General features: G+C 36.9%; 2 protein-coding genes across 3 annotated transcripts in view; one reads left to right on the forward strand and one right to left on the reverse strand.

Moving 5' to 3' along the window:
- ITGBL1 (integrin subunit beta like 1) overlaps positions 1-24,481 on the reverse strand; it is a 1,366,350-nt gene that overhangs the window by 242,250 nt on the left and 1,099,619 nt on the right. The gene's annotated exons all lie outside the window — the stretch shown is intronic.
- NALCN (sodium leak channel, non-selective) overlaps positions 1-24,481 on the forward strand; it is a 293,641-nt gene that overhangs the window by 3,857 nt on the left and 265,303 nt on the right. Inside the window, exons 3-5 of the mRNA XM_004423148.3 lie at positions 13,155-13,238; positions 14,405-14,544; positions 14,624-14,752. Coding sequence (XP_004423205.1) covers positions 13,155-13,238; positions 14,405-14,544; positions 14,624-14,752 — 353 coding nt within the window. The remainder of the gene's footprint in view (positions 1-13,154; positions 13,239-14,404; positions 14,545-14,623; positions 14,753-24,481) is intronic.

Here is a 24,481-nt window from a genome sequence, read left to right on the forward strand (position 1 = left end):
CTCTAAAGTATTTTAAATTGTACTATTTAGGGAGACAGTGGTATAATGACATAGCAGAATGGATGTCAGGGTCTGACAAATGACAGATTTGACTCAAATCCCGGCTATTTCATTTACTGGTTCTATCAGCATCTTAACTTAGGTAATTTTGGTGGAAAAGGGCCTTATTCTGCAGAAGGATTTCAAGAATTTAATGAGAAGATGCATAACATGCAGTTATTGGTCAGTTTTGTTGCTTCGCTTTTTACATAATTCATTGTGTGCTACCCTTAAAAGAGAAGGATTGCAGTCAATATATTACTCTTTTCATTTTTAACTTTTTAAAAAACTTTTTGTTATGGAAAATTTAAACTTCACAAAAGTAGAGATTAGAGTTTTAATGAATCGCTATAACTCAACATCAACAATTATCAATATTTGGCCAGTTCTGTTTCGTTTTAAAGCAAATCTGGGGCCGGCCCGGTGGCGCAAGCGGTTAAGTGCGTGGGCTCCGCTGCGGCGGCCCGGGGTTTGCTGGTTCGGATCCCGGGCACACACCGACGCACCGCTTGGCAGCCGTGCTGTGGCAGCGTCCCATATAAAGTGGAGGAAGATGGGCATGGATGTTAGCCCAGGGCCAGTCTTTCTCAGCAGAAAAAAAAGAGGAGGATTGGCAGATGTTAGGACAGGGCTGATCTTCCTCACAAAAAATAAATAAATAAATAAAATAAAGCAAATCTGAGAAATCAGGTTATATCAGAAATAACTCCTTATGCATCAATGACTGATAAAATTTTCTTTTTTTTTTACATAACCATCTACCATTATCGCAGCTAGCGAAATTAACAATAATTCCTTAATGTAGGCTCATACCCAATCCATGTTCATATTTCTCCAATTGTCTCAAATATTTACTTTTACAGTTAGCTTCTTTGAAACAGGACTCAAACAAGGTTCACACAGTGTATTTGTTATATTTTTAAATCTCATTTAAGTCCCAGTCCTACACACCCTGTAAAAAAATTTTCCATGTCATTGAGCCATTGGGAAAATGAATCTTTCATGTTGTAGAATGTTCTACATTGTAGATTTGGCTGATTGCTTCCTGGTGGTGCCATTTAATAGTCTCTATATACTCCATATTCCCTGAACCGTTTGGACTCTTGACCAGTGATGTACATAGATGCCTCTGTCCCCACGTGGTCACCACAGAATGGGTTGTCAAACTTTTGGTTATTTGCCAATCTGATGGTGGGAAATGGTAACTCAGTGTAGTTTTAATTTGCATTTCCCTTTTGAGAGTGATATTGAGCCTGATTTTATGTATATAAAGGCCATTTTCAAGTTATTATTTTTTCATTTAAATTTTGGATACTCTGTGTGTTGTGAATATTAGCCCTTTGTGATGTAAGTTGCAATTACTTTTCCCCATTGCCATTGTCTTTGGCTTTGCTTGTGGTTATTCGTGCCCCACACGATTCTTCATGTCTTAAATCATGGACAGTCTTTCCATTCTATCAAGTCTGCTCTTGTGTCTTACAGGAGTGTTTTATACTTTCCCTCCTATAGATTTTGCACGTTTTGTTATATTTGTGCTTTGATAATTTATCTTTTTGCTATCAGTAACGGGGTCTTATTTTCTATTATGTATTCCAACTATTGTTATTCTTCTAAATGAAGGCTGACTTCTTGTCCTGTGTCCCCAGGTCCCTGCCCTACCCAATTTGGATTCTACTCCAGAAGTTTTTCTTTAGCATGGGTCTCTGGTGTCCTGGAAAGGAGTTTCCATTAGGTATAGCTGGGAGATTAGGGTGTCCTGTTACCTCTGATCTTCCTGCAGCCTCTTGGTGGACATTTGTTGTTGTTGTTGTTGATCTTGGTTTTGTTCTTTTGTTTTGCCTTCACTGCAATTTGTAGCCTGCCGTGTTACATTTCTACAGATTTTGCCAGTTATTCTCGGGTTCACTTTCTGAGGGTTCCATTTAGTACTGCACTAGTCTTTGTTAGTCATTTCTGTGCTATGGAATTCTCAGATCAGCCAGAACTTCCCCGCATGTCTTCCCTCTACAACCTCCCCAAGCTGAGGTCTTCAGTAGATCTTGATATTGTCAATAATTTGGTCTTTATTTTGGACTATGTTGTCACTTAGTTTTATTCAAGATTGTGTCCATGGAAATTTTCTCCTATGCTATTCCACTTGCTGTGTCTGTTTTCTTAGGAGATTTGGGAGATTCAAAAAAAACTACCATCATGAGGTCAAAACTACCAAATTGAGGTCAATTGTTTAACCTTTATAGTAGTTTATGTAGCATCTGCTTTGTGTTAGACACAACTGCCTTGCTGTATGGAAATTGCTTAAATTAGCTGAACCAGGTAAAGAAGTGATAATGTTAACAGTATTCAGGGTTTTTAGTCCTCAATGAAAAATCCAAATCCTGGCCATCTTTTTTTTTTTCAAGGAAGTTTTGGAAGGTTTTCTGGGCTCGTTGAGTGCATGAGGGACTGGATTTCAAGCTTCAAGAATACATGCCAGGGAGCTTTGGGCAATAGTAACCTCAGCACAGGTCACGCTTGAGAACAGTCTGGTCCACATACCACCACTACTGACCCTGTCAACCTGGGACACGGGATGTTTCTGTCTTTGTCCTCAGAAGTCAATGTTTAAAATTCTGGGAGTGCATATCTGTTTGGCCAGGGTATAAGGATATGGAGGAGAAATGTGGGAAGTAGGGGACACTATTTGATACGTCTTGTAGAAGAGATGAAAGACAGGAGTGAGGCTGGAAGCTTCTCTCCGCATGCATTTATTTATCACCCCAGCACTGCTTTCAAAGAGTTTGTTACTGCCTGACTTCCCTCCTTTGATTTCATTGTCATAGTGGCCTTTAAAGAAATAAACTTGAAAAAGCCCGTAAGTACGTTGGTCTTTATATTAGTTTCCTAGTTCTGCCATAATAAATGACCATAACCTTGGTGACTTAAAACAACAGGAGTTTACTGTCTCACAATTCTGGTGGCCACAAGTCCAAAATCAGGGTGTCAGCAGGGCCATGATCTTTCTGAAGGTTCTAGGGAAAAACCCTTCCTTACCTCTTCCTAGCTTTTGGTGGCTCCTGGCAATCCTTGGAATTCCTTAGCTCATAGCTGCATCACTCCATTCTCTGCTCCTGTCTTCCTGTGGCTTTCTTTCCTCTGTGTGTCTCTGTGTGTCCTCTCCTCTTCTTTTAATGACACTGATAGTTGGATTTAGGGCTTTCCCCAATCCTGAATGACTTCATCTTAACTAATTACATCTTTGAAAGACCTTATTTCCAAATAAGGTCACTTTCTGAGCTTCTGAGTGGACATGGATTTTGAGGGGACACTATTCCACTCACTGCACAATTGGTTCCAGCTAGTTACTTGACTAGCCAGCTGCTTGGTATTGCCAGATATTGTAAGTAGCTTTGAAAAAGGCTTTCTGAAGTTTGTGGGATGAGACACAGAAAATTGGGGTAGAAATACAAAAAGAGAAATTCATTTCAGTACAGGAATTGAACTTGAAAGGAACTCTCAAAGCCACAGCAATCCTGATGCACTTACCAAGAAACCAGTAAACTCAGAGACTCACAGAGTCTGTCGTGAGTGCAATTAAGCATGGACCCCAGGAAATGCAGTGTTCTCTAAGATGTGATCCACAGCCCACTGGGAAACTGTTGGTCCACGGGAGCTGTGGGCACCTGCCATGCCTCAGTGAACGGATTTCAGGATGATTCCAAAATTGTCTGGGTCTTCCACAAGTGCTAGGCCAGCTATTCGAAGCACTAGGTTTAGATACACTTAAATTCTGAAAATTGGTAGCTAAACCAAGAGGTCAACTTGAAGGAAAGTTGGTATTTTGAGAGTATGAGAGGACTCTTTTATGCAACTGTAACTTTACTCCCCGGCATAGCCTGGCCCTATTTTGAATTCTGTGATTCCCGAGGGCCTTGGATGACCCTGGCACTTGTGTATATTGGTCATTCAGGCAATGGCAATCTCTGACTATTCTGGGTGGAGCTCTTTGAGATTGAAATTACCATGTATTGACTTCTTTGACATCCCAATTAGAATGAACGAAGGCATGTCATTTTCCTAGTTTTGTTTCTTAAGTTATTTAATAAATTAAAATGAATTTCACATTATGAAAATGACAGTAGGCATTTCTTTAATCTTCACAGTGTAATGATAAAAAGAACAGAGGTGGACTTGATACATAAATTATATATTCATTCCAAGTGAACAGAGCACTGAATGAACAGAGGTTTTAGTAGTTTAAATATTAGAAGTTGAAGCAATCGTTAAAAAAGAAAAAACTTGATTTATGACCAGGTTGTTTTCAAAATGCTGCAAATGAGACATTTCTAGTATTTTCTGACTTCCATCAACATTTGGACGATGAGTTATTTACTAAAACCAATTTTTTTTATTTTCAATGTGTAAGAATTGAAAATTAACATCAGATATAATTTTTCTGTTTTTCATTCAGGAATAATTGGATTAAACACAAACCTAATGCACATTTTAATAATATTGCGTTGCTAACATTATCTTGAAGTAATCAGCACAGCTTCATGTCTCGTTAAAACTGATATTCAATGTTTAAATGCTAGCTGAGATTTTGGTTAAATATGGTTAAGTATGAGGTCAGATTATCCTGAGCCAAGCTTTCAATGTATCATCTCACTGAATTTTCACCATTGTGGCCCTCCCAAAAAAGTTATAACTTTATTAATATCATTTTTGTACCACATACTTCTGCAAACATGCATGTTAGACACAGATCAAAGAGTAAATTGGACTTGAGATTACATGCTTGTATTTAAAAGTTAACTTACTCTCCCAGAAGTAGGATTGCTGGATCATAAGGTAGTTCTATTTTTATTTTTTTTTATGAATCTCCATACTGTTTCCCATAATAGGTGTACCAATTCCCATTCCCACCAACAGTGTACAAGGGTTCCTTTTTCTCCACATCCTCACCAGCACTTGTTATTTCTTGTCTAACAGGTGTGAGGTGATATCTCCTTGTGGTTTGGATGTGCATTTCCCTGATGATTAGTGAAGTTGAGCACCTTTTCATATATTTCATATACTTGGCCATTTGAATGTCTTCTTTTGAGAAATGTCTATTCAGATCCTTTGCCCTTTTTAGAATTGGGTTATTTATCTATTCATTTTTTGCTGTTGAGTTGTATATCAAACCATGGAGTTGTGCACCTTAAATATATACAATTTTTAATTGTCAATTATACAATAAAGCTGGGAAAAAAACCTTAAACTTTTAATCAGACTTAGTTTTAGCAAAAAAATCATCTGTCACAGTAAATTTATGTTGCTAATTTAAATGTTATTGGCTTTGTATTTTTGTATTTGTAAATTTGTTTTGGTTTTACAGTTGCATGAAAAATATGTACATATGTAGGTGTTTAAGTTGCATCATAATAAAATACATCAGCCCACATAGAGGCTCTATGATAATTTTTTAGAGGCCTTCATGTTACTCAAGTTTGAATTACTATGCTCTTATCAATTAACCCTACTATAATTTTTTAAACTTTTATTAAGCACCTGTTCGCTAAAAAACATTTTTTCAAGATATTTCCATGCTTTTTCTACCTAATTCATTTGTCAGTAGCACTGAAGTTTTTATCGCTCACTCAAGTTTTTAGCCTCTTTACCCAAAATAATTTGCAAAGATGTGCTGTGTTTGTTCACTTATAGGACTTAAACTTGTGTTTTTTCATATGTATATAGGGACATTATGAATACATATGGGGCATATATGTGCACATCATGTTCTATTTTAAGCATCAGGTTATACTTTTCTTAGTAAGTTTCACATCGTTTGGAACAGAGATGTATATTTTAGCTGTTCAAATATTAAATGTTTAGTATGCACTGATTTTCAACTAAAATATTTCTAAGGACCAGTCAGATTTAGTGATTAAGCGAGTAACTCCAGTGCGTCATATGTCTTCTCTGTGGAAGAGTGTGTGTGAGTCAATGTACACATATGTCAGAGATTTGGGTAATGCTGGTCTTGTATTTTTGGAAGAGTTTTTTCCATGCATAAAACTATATTAGTCCATAATAAAATATTTATAGAAGCAAACCAGTGTATTGTTACCCATTTATCATACACAACTCTTTAAAATTATATGTAGCCTGGTTTGGCAATGTTATGGCACACCTAAAATTCATACCTAGTGCTTAAGATAATGTAATCTAATAATACCTAGTTTATAAAATTATTGCAACAAACCAAACCCAGAAGCTTTATTTTTCAAAACAAAAGTACTGAAGCTGTGGTTTTCTAGTGTTGTCCACTAGTTTTATTGACCAAGTGGCTTGCCAAATATATTAAACTATGTATAAATTTAAATTTAAGGTATTAAAAATTTAAGATATTTAGGATATAAGTATAATATAAATATAAGCGTTACAGTCTTAAACCCAGGCACAGTTTTCAAGTTTCCCTTTAATCATTCAGCAAACATTGATTGCACACTTAACAGTGAGCTTGTAACTGCCCCAGGAGAAGAGGCAAAACCAAGCAGGGCCCCTGGCCTCGGAGAACGCCTGGCCCACTTTGTGAACTGGCTTGTAAAGCACGTGCAGGCCCTCCTCATTTTCTGCATTCAATCTGTTCCTGAGAACATGTTGGATAGCATATTTTCAGAAAACAGGAACCTGTCTTCCATTATTTTAAATGGGGAAACTAATAATGCATTACAGCAAGCCCAACCAATTTCTCCAAATATCACTAAATCGCTCTCTAATACTAGATAATAATCCACCTGCATTTTTCTGTATAATAAACAGCATTTAAAACGCCCATTGCTCAATCATTTGTACTTATTGAATTCAGTAGTGGATGCTTTGTATGCATCCAACAAAAATGGAAATGTATGCTCTTATGTAAATAAGCAAAGAAATAATGTGTTCAAGTACTGTCTACTGTATATTATTGCATCTGTGAGGTCATCAATTTTAGGATGCGGCATTACTTTACAGTTCTTTAAAAAAGAAAAAATGCTGCTAATTGCACTTTGATTGTAAGATGTAAGATTGTAATCGATGCATCAATTATAAGATGCCTTCTAAATTCAGAAATGTTAAACTCTGTTGGGGGGAGGGGAGACTATGTCTCACAATAGGTGAAATACAATCAAATGGACCAAGGTTGGTAGACTCAAGTCGTGGGTCCCGTGAAAGGCTAACCTTCAGGGGGAACATAGGGAAGAGGAAGGTAGTGATGCACTTAACACTTATCTATTATTAAGTATTTAAACAATGCCAGCATAAGATTTAGCCCAAAAGAACAACAGAGCTATACCTGTGTTGCACACTATACCTTCTTGCAGGATTCGTGGACAACTTAAATGTTTCCACTGGCACATGCGCAGATTCATTATAGTGGTTCTAGTTGCATAGTGATTTGGAGGCAAATATTTTTGCACATATTATAACTAGCGAATATTTGTATAGTTAGAATTCGGATAGTGAGAGACCTTCAGTGTTTTGTGAAAATGCTGTAATAGTGGTCTGTAAAAGGTATAGGGGGGAGAGGGCACAAAAAAAGAGTGAAAACTTCGGCCTGGGGATATCATAGAAATCTTGAAGAAAGAAGAATGTAAAGTGATATCTTGAAGGATGAGTAAATGTGGTCTGTGGCACAGGTGATAGGGGATGGAAGTAAAGGATTTCACAGAGTGAGAACAGGACTACTCCGAGACACAAAGGCGTCAACAGCCTGGTGCTTTGGAGAGCTCTAAGTATTTAGGAGCAGCAGATGGGATGTGCACAGGGAGCAGCTGGAGAGGATTCTGTGAAGGCAGGCCCTGCTGCACGGCAGAGGGCCTCGCGTGTCCTGCAAAGAGCTCAGACTGCGTTCTGTGGTCAGTAAAGATGCATGGGTGATTCGAATCCATGAGTGACACGATCTAATTTGTATTTGAGAAGTTCACTGTGGAGGTAACATGCTTGATGCACTACAGGAGAGAGAAATTGAAGCAGAAAGTCCTTCCAGGAAGAAATGTCTTTAAAAATTTTTGTTAGAGGAATGTATTTTTTAAGGATTTCACAGATTTTATAATGTTTCCCAGGATTGAGGCTATCTGCCAATTAATTCCTGCTCCCCAATAATTTGTTCTAACTGCCTCCCCCACTAATTCCTGTTCTGAGAAGCATTCAAGCTCACCAAATCCCTAGAGGCAAAAACCAACTATTTGAGTGATAGATGTTTGTGCTGTTGCAGAGTATCCCGTGTATTGCAGACTGAATTCTTCAGATGATTCTCAGTTGTCTATTTTTCATCTGGCAATAGACCTTGGTAAAAGTAACGTGTATCCTCTGAGCACTGTTGAAGAAATAAATAATAATGCTAAGACAGTGACAGATGGGCCCTGGGAACTCAGGATAATAAATCATGTGCTCGTGAAACTCTACCAGTGCACATCATTGGGAAACCGCAAACTATATCCCTATAAATGTCTTCAGGTAAATGTGTTTGGTGTCTCTGCTTGTTAAATACTTGCATGGCAATTTAAGTTAGTCTCTTATACTGTATAATTGATTGGCAGTCTCCAAGTGTTTACCTTTATAAAAATTGACAGACAGCTCTTGAATAACTCATCTCCCCAGCCACCAGCATGCTGATTTCTGCCCACAGCTCAAGCACTCTGTACCCTCCATGTCTTGTTGATGCAACAAACAAATTAAAACCTTCCTTTCATATTGGAGGTGTTAAAATTTCTCGAGTACCACTGCGCGTTCGTGGGTAATAGGTTCTGGTTACATATATTGAGAGCAGGGAAAAGGGACACTTTATTTTTTGCAAATGTTATAACTCAGGCATTAATACAGTAGGATTTTAAAAGGATCTGGACATACTCATAAATTGAATCATAGCAACCTTTAACCAGTTATGGTTAAGAGGCTTTGAACATGCAAATTGAAAAAGAGACAATTTAATAAATATGTCAGACACAAAATGTAATACAAGATTATATTTCAAAGTGCCACGTTTCAAAGTCTGTATTCTCTTTACCGGTAAAGAGATATAAAATAAAGATAAAGAGATATAAAATAAGGTCTTTATTCTACTTATAAACCTTGACCCTATTCCTATTTGCATAGCATGTAGGCTCTGCTTATTCAAACTATACTAATCCAGGAAGTATCCAAAAGTTATCCCATAATTTCATCTGTGGTCTTGCATGATCACAGAGGAAAAGAGTCTTCACTTTAAGATATTACCTTGAAAGGTATTACATCTTTCCTTCTTTGCCAGGAGTCAGAGAATCATTTCTTTTAAGGAACTATGCTAGTAGTTTCAGTGGATGGATGGATGAACAGGTGCATTCATAAAGCATATGAACTGACTTCTTACTGTATGCATTGGAATCTACAGAAGCTCTCTGAGACATGGTTCATGTGCTTATCTAACCATTCATTTAATGTCTGCTGTATGTCGCACTCTGTGCCAGTGCTGGGAATACCACCCGAAATCGTCCAGTTTAAAGTCTCAAGTTGCTAGTAATCTTCAGAACAGACTCAAGCATTTGCAATGGGGAGTAGACTTTTTTTTAATGCAACACCAGAGAGTACGTTTAGAGAAGATTTAAGTAGGAAACTCAGACTTTGCCATTAGATCTGATAAAAGGGAGGGACTAAACTATAAATTCATTAAACCACCAGATAGGGATCACAGAGGACTATTCTGTAAGTTACACGATATGAACATTATTTATATACATGAGCTGAGTTTCTGGTTGTTGTGTGATGTGTGTGCTAAAGCTGATCAGAAGAGGTTGCGGTCAGATCAGAATCTGGAGGAAAAAGCTGGCACAGACTTGGGAGAATTTTTCAAGAAGACAGAACAGCATGAAGAACAATGAACCCTAAAAAGCAAAAGATTAAAAAAAAAAAATGATGGGAAAAATCTGAGTGCTACTGGTCTTTATATCCCAGGTCACTATAATACAGCTTATTAAAAGTTTTTACAAATATTGGATGACTCTTGGGAACATGAACCAGAAAAATAATATGCAAAACTTATGCACAGTGGATTATTTCACGTATTTTACCAGAAAGTAAAAAGAAGCCAGTTCTAATTGACCATTACATACCGTCTAGTGCATGGAGGTCTTACTGACGACAGGAAAATGCCACTGTGAATTTCTGGAAAGTCTAAAGCAGAAAACATTCCAAACAATGCAACTAAAATTACTTCCTAACTCAGAAATAGTTTTCTATGTTATAAAGTAGAAGTTTTGCCAAGCCAGGAGGTCATTTGAAATTAGAATGTGTTTGCATGCCTTTGTTTTATTTGGGATCCCCACTGGGGTTTCTAAAATGATTTAAAATAATCCATCCTTTTAGATAGTTCAAAATATACTTTAGGTCAGCTTTGAAACATAAGTTTCCTTAGCAAACAAATTTGTAGAGTAAATAAGAAACAAAAATTCAGCCGACTCTGTTATTGATAGCTTTACATTCTGAATTTTTGAGGCCAAATTTTTTAAATTTTATTTTATTTGTGCCAACTGACAAAGTGATTTTTGTTAAACCTAAAATGTTCACTTTTTAAAAAATTTAATTTTGAAAATCTATTTAAAAAAATGTAACACATGAACATTAGTCAAAAGACATATGTATGGATATACTGTGAAAAGTAGGTCTCTCTCCCACCCTTGGCTCCTGGCCACTCCGTTCCTCTCCCAGGGAGATATCACTGTTTAGCCTCACTTTTTACATTTTACATGATCCTCAATATACTGAGAAGCTCTCACCCTGTATTTTATTGAATATAATTTGTTACTAAAGCAGATTATAAACAACAAAAGAGGTTAATTGTAGTGACACTACATATAACATTTTTTAATGACAAAAAAGAAATAAAATAATAATACTGTTTGGGAAAAATACCATATAAACTCATCCTATTTGGGTGTCTGTGTACCCAATAATCTGTAATTATTCTTTTTCCTGCCTAACATTTACTTTTAACTGTTCCTATTTTAAAACAGTTCTCTGCTGAGTCCCATAAAATTTCAGTTTTGATTTTTGGAATTCTTTGCATTTTTTAAACAATCACAACTATGCCTACTTCTTAAAATAAAGATCAAGTGATATTTTTCTCTCCCTTTTAGCCTAACATATAAGTAAAGAACACATTTGTTTAATAAAAGTCAATTTGAAAACATACATTTTTATTTTTCTGCGTAAGACTTATCAACGTATACTATATATTTTACATTTTTAAAAATTAACTGAGAATGTAAGTTACACAAAGGCAGAAGTTTTGTTTTGTTCACTCCTGTGTCACTGGTGCCTTGAACACTGCCTAAAACATAGAGGTGTTCTATACATGAGTGAATGAATGAACAAATGAACAAATTTGTTTAATATATTAAGCACCTCAAGGGAATCTTCAAAGCACAACTTTACGTAATTTATATTCCATTATTTTTTTGGATGTGAATCAAAATTAGGCTCAGAGAAAATTCAATTTATATTGGCTATATCGTCTATATTTAGATTATAATTAATTTATATTTTCAGTTAATTGTGCAGTATAAAGGCAAATATGACGCTTATAGTAAAAGATGCTTCATGAGGTTTTGAAGACAACTATAATATCCTTAAATTATTTGTTCTATACTTAATATGCGTGTATGTGTATACATAACCAGTGACATCCTGAGATGCAGTTTTTCTCTTCAACAGATTTAAATCATCATAGGATGATCATAACACTTAATTTAAAAGAGTCATTGACCTCCCAGTCATCCTGACCCCAAGCCTCAGAATTTGCTTTCGTGTCTCTTTTGTGAGTCTTCTCAAATGCACACCACATTTGCTTAATTCTGTTGCCACTGATAAAATTATTTGGGTATTCATTTGGGAACTAGCATTGTCTCCTCTAAACGCTCCATAAAATTAATCTTCCCATCTTTCCCACTACGTTTATAGCTTTATAATAAGTTATTCTGCCTCATGTATTAGCTGGGTGTGTGCATATCTGTTGTTCAACACAAGATTGTTGGGGGAGGGTTGTGTGTGTGTGTCACTAAGCATTATACACTCTCTTATGTAGAGTAGGTGCTTACCCAATGTTTACTAAGTTGAGTTTATACTTGATATCTGGGTCAGATAACTTTCATTAAGTGATTTATCATACCGTTAGTTTTGTGACCAACATAAATTATTTGTGGAAACTTCTGAAGGAAACTTTTTGATAACCTATTTGTTACTAAGGGTGGAAGGTTCTGGAAATTATTTCATTTTCATAAATATCCTGCAACAAATTTTATTATTTTATTTAAAACTTTGGCATTCTGTTCCTGTTTTTCTTTTCTAAGCAAATAGAGGTTAGGCAGAGCTGGTAGTGATAGATGTGACTAATTCAGAATTGAGTTTCAGGGGTTACTACAGAACCAGTGACTTAATGGGGCACTCCTAAGGAAGCAAAGGCCTTTCTATTGAAGGTTTCCAATTCCAACCTCATGGGGTTTTCTGTTTTGTTATTCCAAAGGAAAATTTTTCTGAAATTCTCATTTTATAAATTCTAATGTCGGATTACTTCCCTATAGAAGTAGTGTATCTTCTTTACCTTTCTTTTACATAAATAATCGCAATTCAAGTTAAAGTCAATGTATGTTTCCTTTGAAAATGAAGGCAAGTTTTTTCTTCTCTAGTTTTAATTTAGGTCGAGGTGAATTCCTGGTTAATTTCCCACTAGTGGTGGTTGATCCCATAGGCTGAAAGGCCTTCGCACTGACCACTGTGTGCTCTTGTTCTCATAGAGACAGAGTTGGTGCAGGCCCTAAGCCACCTGTTGAGTAGACTGGCCCCTGGTTCTTTACGTGATAGAATCTGTGTGGCTAAGAGAAAAAGTAGTGATGTTTTCCCTTGGCGTGAATTTAAAATTTTACACACAAAGTTCTGCGGTTACTTGTGTTTTATAGATTATTTTCCTCACCTATCATGCCATTTAAGATACTAAAAGTATTGCTTTTGAAAATCTGTTAAATTATGATACAAAAATTGTGGACAGCTTTTATCGAATCAACACTTGATTTCTTCCCTCCACAGATGTTTTTTGGAATTATTCATTTTGCCTGCTAATGCCATGTGAAATTTGTTTTTAGGGGGACAGTTCCTATGTGAAAGATCGCTGGTGTGTTTTTGATGGATTTATGGTCTTTTGCCTCTGGGTTTCATTGGTGTTACAGGTAATTGAAACTTTTTAAATTACAAGGGGATATTTTCCATAATGGGCATCTTTTGCATTGAAAATCTAAATGGAAATATTAGAGAATCTACATCAAATGTGATTGTGTAATTTCCTACAACGTTATGTTACTTTAAATGTTAATTGATTTAAAAAAGCCTCATGTTTTAATCATTGCCAGTCACATGTATGAATTATTTCTCAATCAGAAATGAAAATCAATACTATAGGAAATTATTTCATATTAAAGAGATATAAAAAAAATTCATTGAAATAAAGAAAAGAACATGAGATTTCTGTATTTGTAGAATAAAAAACGAAATTAAAAAAATTCCATTCTTTTGAGTGACTAAATCCTGACTAAAAGCAGTTAAATATAGATACATTGGGATACATCTTGGTCAACATAATATATTATATTTCAAATAGAAATTGCCTTACTATGAAAATAGGGAACATATATTAAAAAGGCGCAAAGAAGGGATTTTGTTGGAAAACAGTAAAATTCATCCCCATGCGTTCATTCAGACTTGATTTTGCATTTAATTCAACTAAAGTTGCTATATTTGTCGTTAATAAATTCAGAGTAAAATAAATTCAGGGTCCATCCTGCGAACTCGTCATAATGCTTATTGATAAGCTGTCCTTATTTTTATAAAGCTCAACTCTCCAACAATCTAATTTCGTTCAGTAATGTGCTCTTCTCCATTTAACAACTATTGTATGATTGACAAACATTTTCTAATTATCATTTTTCCTTTGTTAGTAAACAAAAAACAATTCTTTTTCATATTTTTTCATATTTTTAACACCTTCTCCATTACTTTATTTTCTGGATATTCAGGAATTTCCACCAAAGAACATTGTTAGTGAGGAAGACATAACATACTTATTCTATATTTTAACTTGGCACTTGTTTTTGTAATAAAAATGAATTATACAGGAAATGAACAAGATAAATGACACTTTCATTAGTTTATGTATTTGTTTCTCTCAAGATAGCTTTGGCTTCAAAATATCCTCAAAAGAAAATTGATTTCAGTGGAAAGTAGTGTAGGGCAAAGTTCAGGGTGCGCGATGCACCTGCTGATGCTGACTGTATATGCCATGACCACAAGCAATGCTAAGGGAAAGTCTAAACTTGTTCATTCACCTCTTAATTTACAGGTATTTGAAATTGCTGATATTGTTGATCAGATGTCACCTTGGGGCATGTTACGAATCCCACGGCCACTAATTATGATCCGAGCATTCCGGATTTATTTCCGATTTGAACTACCAAGGACCAGAATTACAAATATTTTAAAGTGAGCACTGCTTTTACATAAGTTAAGGGGGAAAGTTTATGATATTTTTTGTAAATTTCACCTACTTTGTTTTCCCTAGGCGATCAGGAGAACAAATATGGAGTGTTTCAATTTTCCTACTTTTCTTTCTACTTCTTTATGGAATTTTAGGAGTTCAGATGTTTGGAACGTTTACGTATCACTGTGTAGTAAATGACACGAAACCAGGGTAAGTTTATCTGCTAACTGCATTTTAATCGAAGTGATTAACAAGGACATTGCTGCAGTTGTCATGAGAAACACCTCTGTGTCTAATTTTTTTTAAAGTGTTTATGTATTCTGTTGTATATTCTCTGCTTCCTCAAAATTGTTTTGTCCAATTTTTAAGACAAATATTCAAGAAAAGCCAGACTGAAAAATGTAACCCTGTGGGAAAGTAGATTAAGCAGATCCAAGTTGTACATTTACAAATTTTCCTCAGTGTGGCAGAATGGGGAGTGTGCTAACGTAATACTGTCAGAGTATTTTCATTTCTTATTTAAATAAGATGGGAATGGAAAATGGTATAACTACTTTGAAAAACAGTTGGGCAGTTTCTTAAGAACTTGAACAGACACCTACCTTATATCCCATTCATTCCATTTCAGGTATTTAACCAGAGAAATGAAAACATGTGTCCATACAAAGATTTATACATACATAGTGACTTTATTTTTAATAGCCCAGATTGGTAAAACCCAAATATCTATCAACAGGTAAATGGATAAACAAATTGTGATATCTCCATATAAAGAATACTATTTAGCCATAAAAAAGTATGAGATATTGATATACACAAAATCTTGGATGAATCTCACAATAATTATGCTGAGTGAATGAAGCAGAGGAAAAAGATTACGTATTCCGCGATTCCATTTATATAAAATTCTAGAGAACGCAAGCTTACCTATAATAATAGAAAGGAAACCAGTGGTTGCCTAGGGATAAGGGTTTATAGGAATAAAGGGATTACCAAGAGGCACTAGGAAACCTTTGGGGTTGATCAGTATGTTCATTATGTTGATTGTGGTTCTGTACATATGTAGAAATTTATCAAACTGCGCATTTTAATATGGGCAGTTTATTGTATATCAAGTATATCTTACTGAAACTGTTTATAAACATTTTATTTATGTGAAGTAGAATCTAATTTTCTTCATATGGCTGTGCAGTTGTCCCCGCACTATTTCTTATGTGCTGTTACCCATTGAATTTAATGCTGCCTTTCTCGTTTACTAATTCCCTGTCTATATTTGGGTCTGCACCTATGGTCTCTATTGGGCTTGTTTGATCTATTTGACTATCCCTTCACCAACATCACATTCTGAAACTCTTTTAAATTACAACCTAGTTTTATGCATGGGGGCACATTTCCAGCTCCCAGCCTTACATGGGCTCAGGACCCTGTCTTCTGTCTCACGTGGGCATTAAAACCTGAGCTCTTGGGGGCCGGCTTGGTGGCGTAGTGGTTAAGTTCGTGCGCTCTGCTTCAGCTGCCTGGGGTTCACAGGTTCAGATCCCAGGCTTGGACTGACACACCGCTTGTCAAGCCATGCTGTGGCGGCGTCCCATATAAAGTAGAGGATGATGGGCACAGATGTTAGCCCAGGGCCAGTCTTCCTCAGCAAAAAGAGGAGGATTAGCATCAGATGTTAGCTCAAGGCTAATCTTCCTCACAAAAAAAAAAAAACAAAAACAAAAACCTAGCTCTTGGATACTGGATACTTAGCCCCCATTCACAGCATCATTTTGTCAATTCGTGTACTTCCCTCCCTCCAGGTTTTAGTTCTCTCTCATATTTTGGCATTTTGGTATGTATTTCTCTTTCTTATGAGCTCAGATATGCATTTTTAAATATTGCCATTTATCCAACAGCTCTAGTTGTTTGTAGTGGAAGGAATAGAATTTAATGTGGCCCATCTTGTCAGAACTAGCACCCTGGCACTGATAGCTATTTTTTCCCTATTTTCCTCATTACACTGTGAGGACACATATGAGAAAAGGTGGAGGAGATTCGTCTCCTACTGCCAATACCAAGTATCCTAGCACAGAGCAACAACTTAGTAACTATTTATTGAAGGCATGGTTGGTAATATATCTAAACAGATGGTAATAACATTATGACAAATTAATATAGAAGAGCAAATAAAGAAAGAACAGAGAGAGGAAAGCAAGTTGCTCAATGCAATGAAGGAGAAATAGTTAAAAAATAGAAAAGCAATGTTAAAAGCGGAGAAAAGCAGTGAATTAGTACCAACTCCAGTAGGAAAGTTGGAGGAAGTGGTGAGTAAGGAGTTGACTGTGTGGGTGAGGGAAGAGACAGACGTGGAAGAAAACCTGTAGGTGTTTTTTTTTAAGTGTCTGTAGGCTGTAGAATATGTCTAGATTGTTCTATGAATGAACGCAAAGGTGGAGAAAGATATTGTGTGGGTGGGAGACAATAGACATAGAGATGAAGAACAGAGAAAGCTCTGGGTAAGAAAGCCGCTGTGTTCTAACAGCAGTGAGTACAGGAGGCGGATTTCAAGTTACCATTTTATTAAAAACCGAGTCAGAATGCGAGAATTCTAAAACTTGTTAACACAGTTAGGTCAGGCATCATGCTGGCAAACTTAACTTTGACACATAGAATACAAATTCGGAAGACTTCTGAACTGATGGCCCTTGAATCACTTCAGTAAGTACTCTTTGCCAGCTCCGTACTGTACTCCGTACTAAGAAATGAATGTCTTTGAAAAAAATATGAAAAGACCTCTTGTATTCTGAATATTAGCTCCCGCTCATTACTTTATCCTAAACACGGAGTTCACATTTGTGAAGAATTTCATAAAGGTTGGCAGAATTTTCAGTTACATGAGACATAACAGTTATGGGGGAATGTCTGCATTTTCTCTTTTTCCCATATTTGTAAAATCTGCTTAATAGCATTATGTACATACACGTATATTTTGCTTTCTGTCTATGTGATTCTTAATTTACTGTTTTGAGAAGAAAATACATAACTAGCCACACAGTAGTAATGTTGCTCACAAAAACAATGTTCATAAATTTGATGACTTATTTCAGAGACTAACCATTTATGCCATTTTTCTTTTAATTTTCAGTTCAGTATTGCGGAGTTTAAAGTCCCATGCATGAGTGGAAAAATTATTGATACCATTTTACTATTTAGTTCCAGCCCAGACATGAATTTACTTTTAGATACTCAAAAAATGTCCAAAGTCAAAAGAAAACATAAAAATCCCAATTAAAAATTTTTTCCAACTTTTTCCTTTCCTCTTGTTACTTCTTAACTAGGAATTTCTCATAAACATCTCTGAGTCAGATACGAAGATTGTGCTTACAGCCATCAGTGTTGCCAGTTGCTGTCGTGACCTCATTTCTCTTAATCGTTGTCCTTTAACAATTGTTCCAGTTTCTGCTCAATGGGCTTGCACGCACTGTAGCCTAATAATGAGAAAGCTTTCAGGCAGAGGTGTGTATGTTCAGAAACCTGCATATTCTGGGCTTCACAGCTGACCTCTGGAATTGATTATGTTTAATCCGTGAGGCAAACAGGATAAATAAGGAAGCAACTCAATACACGCAGTTTTGCTTTTAAATGGAGCTGATTTCTTTTAAAGGAGGTAGAAGGGCATCTTAGCTATGTCCTCAATAACATTGCTGGTAAAGCTTTAGATTCTTCTCTGATAACGAATGGCCACCTAAGGCAATTATGGAACAGGTAATGAGATTTGACTAAGCAGAGCCGTTCACATGCTAAAGAAACTCGAGAAGAGCCATGGCCTGTGGCTTAAACAGGTGTTACAAAATGTCAAATGGATGGCAGAAATCTCCCTGAAGCTAAAACAGGAACATGTGACAAGGAGCTGGTAGGTGAAATAGAAAAGATAAAGGCTTACCTGACGCCTTATTATCATTCCTGAGAAAGGAGAGAAATTTATTCATAGCTTAGTATCAAATAATGAAATCTTATTCCCAAGAGTGAGATAATTAGAAAAACTTTAAGGTAAGTAAACGTAAATGTTAAGTATATAAAAGTTTACTATACAGAGAGCAGGATTCAACCAGGAGTTCAGGTAAATATTTGTGATGGCTGGGCCATTAGCTTTAAGACCCAGAGGTAGGGGACCACACATCACAGATGCCCAGGATAATCCTGGTGTAGCCCCTGTTGTTTCAGGGTAATTACTGATAGCTTCCTTTTTGATCTCGGGAGAATCTCAGTATGAACAATACATTCTACGGTCACTCCACCCAGGGGAAGATTATAGGACTTGATATAAAACATCACTAAGACTTAGACTAGAGATGATATCAAGTTGGATTTTTGGCAGTTTTCTTTTGCTGGTTCAAATAAAATTTCAGTTTATCCTTTAGGGTACTTGGAAAATAAATGAACTACAGTCATGTGCCACGTAACGATGTTTCAGTCAACAACAGACCGCATATACAACAGTAGTTCCATAAGATTAGTACCATATAGCCGAGATGTGTGGTAAGCTGTACCATCTGGGTTTGTGTAAGTGCCCTCTATGATGTTCGCACAATGACAGAATCACCTAACAGCACATTTCTCAGAACATATCCTTGTCATTAAGCAACTCATGACTGCATTGTCTTATAAATTCTGTTCACAAAATGATGAGTTTTTTTTTAATGGAAGAGTCAGAAGAATTAAAAATAGAAACATAGTGGAACTTATGCGTTCAGCGACTCTTACGTATTTTTAGGTCTGATGATTGAATTGGCCACTTTGTGGCTGAGGCGCCTGGGGACAGGGACTTTGGTGCTTTCTAAATCTTTCTCAGGCCTTCACTTTTAAGGTAGCTACATGTTCTTACTGTTATGGAGCCTTCGGCTTCATTTGACCGCACCAAAGGGCTGGAACCTACTGGACTGGGAAAAATCCCTGCTCTCCAGCCATACAACTCAGCCAAACCCCATCCAGTAAACACAAACATATTCTGAGCGACTAATATGTCTGAGGGACTTTATATTCACAATGTGATCTCATAAATTGTGTATTATGATCCTGAGAGAGAGGAGGAAATAGCTCCTTGCCGCACATTAATTCATTGGCGAAATCACCAACCGAAGTCCTATATGCTTGGCCTCACGTTCTGGTGGCTGTTTTCCCTCATGCCAGCTGTCTCCTTATGGATCCCTCTCACCCTGGATCTTCTAGTTCCTGGAGCAGAGGGAGAAGAGTTACTGCTTGAGAGCTCTTGGCCTAGATTGGAAATGTCAAGGGTAGCAGACTTGGTCTTATAACCTCAAAACAGTTTTCACATTTCCAGTTCAGAGCGGATCAGTGCTTCTTCTGGGTCCTGATACTGAGCTTTTCTGATACTCTTTTTGCATCCATTCATTGCCCGATCCTGCCTCCAATGCTAGTCTCCCCGCGCCTGTCACATGATTGTCCCTTATCCCTGTTGGCAAAGTAGTGAGTGATATAGTTAAAGACGTAAACTTCGGGAAAATATATAATTAAAAAACTATTCAGATATAATATGTAAGATGACTATTTAAAATACTTTTTAAAAATAAAATAGTGTTATTTGAATTTTGTACCGTATTTGAATAAATTTAGTATTTTAGTGCATGATGAATTCAGTTCTTTATGGTTTTGCCTATCTAGCCATTCAGGAAAGGATGAGGAAAAGGAAAAATTGTCTTAAAATACTCTCAGTTTTACAGTAAGGGGAAATTTATGTCCTAATTTCCTAGAAAGCGTGCCAGATTTACTTGTTTATAAAAAGATGTGTGATGTCAATATTATTTCCTGCCTCAGACTATTTACCTTGTTTTGTGATCCTTCTAAAAGTCCAGGCAGAGCAATTAAAAGTTTTCAAAAATCAATAAGCAGTTTCATCTCTGCAAATTCCAGGGCGAGATTAGTTTTCCGAAGCATACAGCATTAGAATTAGCCAGGCCACTTTATAGGCATTTTTAATTAATCCTGAAAGAAGAGGCTAAACAGGAGTGAAACCAAAGCCAGATGATTCTCTGGAGTGAACCCAAAAGGTGACTAACAGCCAGAGCAGCTTTGCTGTCAGCGCACACAATGAGGGAGACAACCTCTAAATGCAGGGCTAAGCTTTTGGCAAGAAAATGAACCATTTTCATGCCCACCACTAAGAGTGAGGCAAGCAGTGACCTAAGGTATTAAAGGCCATATTCACTATTCTCCCAGGTTCGAAGATGGTGTGTGTATGTGTGCGTGTATGTATGTGGGCATGTGTGTATTCACTCCATGGGTTTAACTGGAAGTGTGTTCTTCTCTTTATAATTACTTCCTAGACCATGCAATATAAATAGAAAAGAAACCTTCTTGATGCAATAAATAACAAAATGATTTTAAGGTGTATAGCATTGTCTGTTGCGTAATGATTTGTTGTGCCATGTACTTCCTTCTTTGCATCACTGACAATTTCCTTATGGAATGCAAACTTCAGAAATATGTTGTCGTTTGGCCCCTGTGAATGTCTTTTACAATCAATGGGTCAAATTTGGCTATGGAAAAGTCAACGTTATTCTGTTTATCTTCAGTTCTTCAAGGGAAAACAGTAAGAACAACATAAACAAGATTGCTATCTATAAATTCCCATAGTTGGCATATTTTGTGAAAATCTTGCTACTAAATTAAGTAATAATCTCTTTTCTAAGTTAGTGTTTTTTTACCTTTTTGGCCTTTCTCACAGATGAGGGACAGGTTGTGGTCAGCTCAGAGGTTATCAGTCACATTGTGTCATTTTGGGGAAAGCACAAATCCTTGTCTCTTTCCCCAATCTGCAAATCTCTGAAAGTGTAGTTTAAAAATTATTTGGTATGGTAACAACTGCTTATTTAGAATCCCTGAGAAAAAGCTGTAAATAGTTTTACCTGCTAATGAAAGGGTTAAAATGTTCTCTTTCTCTCCCTGCTCCCCCTGCCTCTCTCTCTCCTGTGTACCCACAGGCGTTGACATTTCCACTTTCCAGAATGTTGTTGCGTATCCCATCCCTAGAACTAGTGTCTGTTGACCCTTTAATAGTCACTCCAAGCATCAGCCCTACTGGACGGTTTTCCCAATACTCACCATCCCCCACCTGTAGTCGTACGTGATGTTTCTACTTAGTGCTTTTGTAACACTGTGGTGCTAGAGAGAGCTTTTAAACATTCCTCGTGCTCTACTGTGGGCATTGCTTTCCCATTTTCTCTCTCACATTAGGCAGTAAAGTCCCTGAGTTGGAAATATCTTCTTAGTCATCTCCATTCCTAGCCTGTTGCGTAGCATAGAATAGACTCATCAAAAATAATTAGTTTGAATGAATGAACAAATAAAATATAATGGCCCCACTAAGGATATGGGAAAAGCAATTTCTGAAAAGGGGCTAAGTAATAATAAATGTAGTTATGTTCATGAGCGACGGTAATTACAAAAGGCCAACACAACACGTGCTACAATGAGCAGTGACAGCAGTTGGATATCAGTAGAGAAAGATGACACTATGAGTAATGAAGAGAAGAATTTGAACATAAAGTCTTGAGTTGTTGCATTTGGCATTGGTGCTTCTAGTGGATGGATGGGAACAGAAGACAATGGGGCACACGGTTTCACTCTGTTTACCTTTTCTTTTATATGAAAGTGTGATGAGGTCATACCGGGAATTGTTTTTTAAATAGTTGAAAAGTTTCTCTCATTTTTACACGTGATGAAATTGAGGCCCAAATGGTTAAGGTGAATTGCCCAAGGTAATTAAGTTGGTTCATCACTGAACTGAGATGACAATGCTTGTGTTCCAATAGATAGCCCAATGCTCTGTGCTATCAGGAGTAATGATTAACTTAGAACCATAAAACTCTAAAGTACTGAGGTATTGTTTGGGGCTGTTATAAACAACTTTAGCAACAAGCTCAGAACACATTTTCTTAGATCTCAAACTCCTACATAATGTTATTTGTAAATAGGATATTTTTTTAAGAATTAAAAAGAAAAAACATATGCCAGGCAGATAATTAAAGTCTTTTGAAAATCAATTAACTGCTCTGAGGGATTCCAGTACTCATTTTGAAACATGGAAACTACTAAAGCCAGAAACTTAAAAAATTGAAAATCCTTGCCAATTTTTAGATATCACACTACAAAATTGCATAAAAATAACAGGATCCAATTGTTGAAGAGTTTCTTCTGTAGTTACTTTAGGAACAAATGAATAAGTATGTAAATCAATCTGCCGTAGATTTAAATAATGGTGGAAAGACAGACACATTCATTCATTTATTCAAAAAATAATTATTAAGCATCTGTCAGGGTTCTGCAGAGAAACAGAACCAATAGGATATATATCTAGAGAGAAAGAAATTTGTTTTAAGGAATTGGCTCATGTGATTGTGGGGACTAGCAAGACCAAAATCTTCAGAGCAAGCCATCAAGCTGGGAATTTCAGCAGGAGTTGATGTTGCCATCTTGAGTCCACAGGCAGTCTGGAGACAGAATTCTTTCCTCTTTGGAGGACCTCAGTCTTTTTTCTTAAGGCCTTCAACTAACAGGATGAGGCCCACCTACATTCTGAAGAGTAATCTGCTTTACTCAAAGTCTACTGATTTAAATGTTTAATTGCATTTAAAAAATACCTTCACAGCAACATCCAGACTAGTGTTTGACCAAACAGCTGGGCACCACAGTCTAGCCAAGTTCACACATAAATTTTAACCATCACAGATTTTGTGTGAGGGACTAATGGGAATTGGAGGTTACAGTGGGGAACAGTCGAGTTTGGAAGACATCCAGTGAACAACTGAGCACACAAACATGAATTACACGTGTCCCGGTGCCAGATGTGGAAAGTGTGGGTACTTTAAGAAATTATAACAGGGAAACCTAACCCAGGCTGAGGGACTTGGAGTGGATCCCCTGAGAAAGTGACATTCAGGCTGGGCCTGAAGGCTAAAACATGGGGTTAAACAAGGAAAGAGGAGAGGAGAGATTTCCAAGCAGAGGAAAATGTCCTGAAGTAGAAGGAGCACACCAAGACCTGGGAGCAGGCCAGTATGGTGGGACATTAGGACACTTTGGGGAAAGGAGGAACCAGATCCTTTAGGATCTTGTGGATCATTTTGAAGATTTGCCACTGATGGACTTAGAGTAGGACAGTGATTATGGCAAGTCTCTCTCTATGCTCTGTGGCCAATGGATCAGAAGGGCTAAGTGTGGCTGCAGGATGGCCAGTTAGGAGACTAGATAGTGGTGCCTGGGGAGGTGGAGATGGAGAAAGTTGAATGAGCTCGAAAGGTATTTTGGAGGATATTTAGAGAAACACAATGATTAGTTATCAGGGTTGAGAGAGAGGTAGGTATCAAGGTGATTCCGAGATCTCAAGCTTGCTCAACACTGGATGGTGGCGCTATGATGCTACTTGTTATGAAAGAGAATGTTGGTGAAGGAGTCAGAGTTCAGTATGAGGTAGATAGAGTTGGAGGTACTTCTGGTGTAGTGGAGAGATCTAATAGGCAGTTGGATATGCAACTCTGCGACTCTAAAAAGACATTTAGGACAAGAGAGAATTGAAACTATGGAAGTGGGTTTGATTGCATAGGGAAGGAGCGTCATGAAAAAAGAGAGGAAGGCCAAGGACCAAGCTCACATCATCTCAGTACTAAAGATCATTACAGGAGAAGGAGATGGAAATAAGGAGAATGACCTGAGGAACACAGACAGAACTAGCATCTTCAAAGCCAGCAACGTTGCATCTCTCTGTGCCTTCCTTCCATAGTCACATCCTATTCTCTCTCTAACTACAACTGGGAAAGATTTTTCATTTTTAAGGACACATGTCATTAGGTTGGGCCCATGTAGATAATCCAAGATAATCACCCAAACTCAAGATTTTTAGCCTTGTTCACATCTGTAACCTTAATCTCCTTTTGCCATGTA

This window comes from Ceratotherium simum, chromosome 10, assembly GCF_057802395.1.
Source record: "Ceratotherium simum simum isolate JZ-2026a chromosome 10, ASM5780239v1, whole genome shotgun sequence".
Taxonomy (NCBI): domain Eukaryota; kingdom Metazoa; phylum Chordata; class Mammalia; order Perissodactyla; family Rhinocerotidae; genus Ceratotherium; species Ceratotherium simum.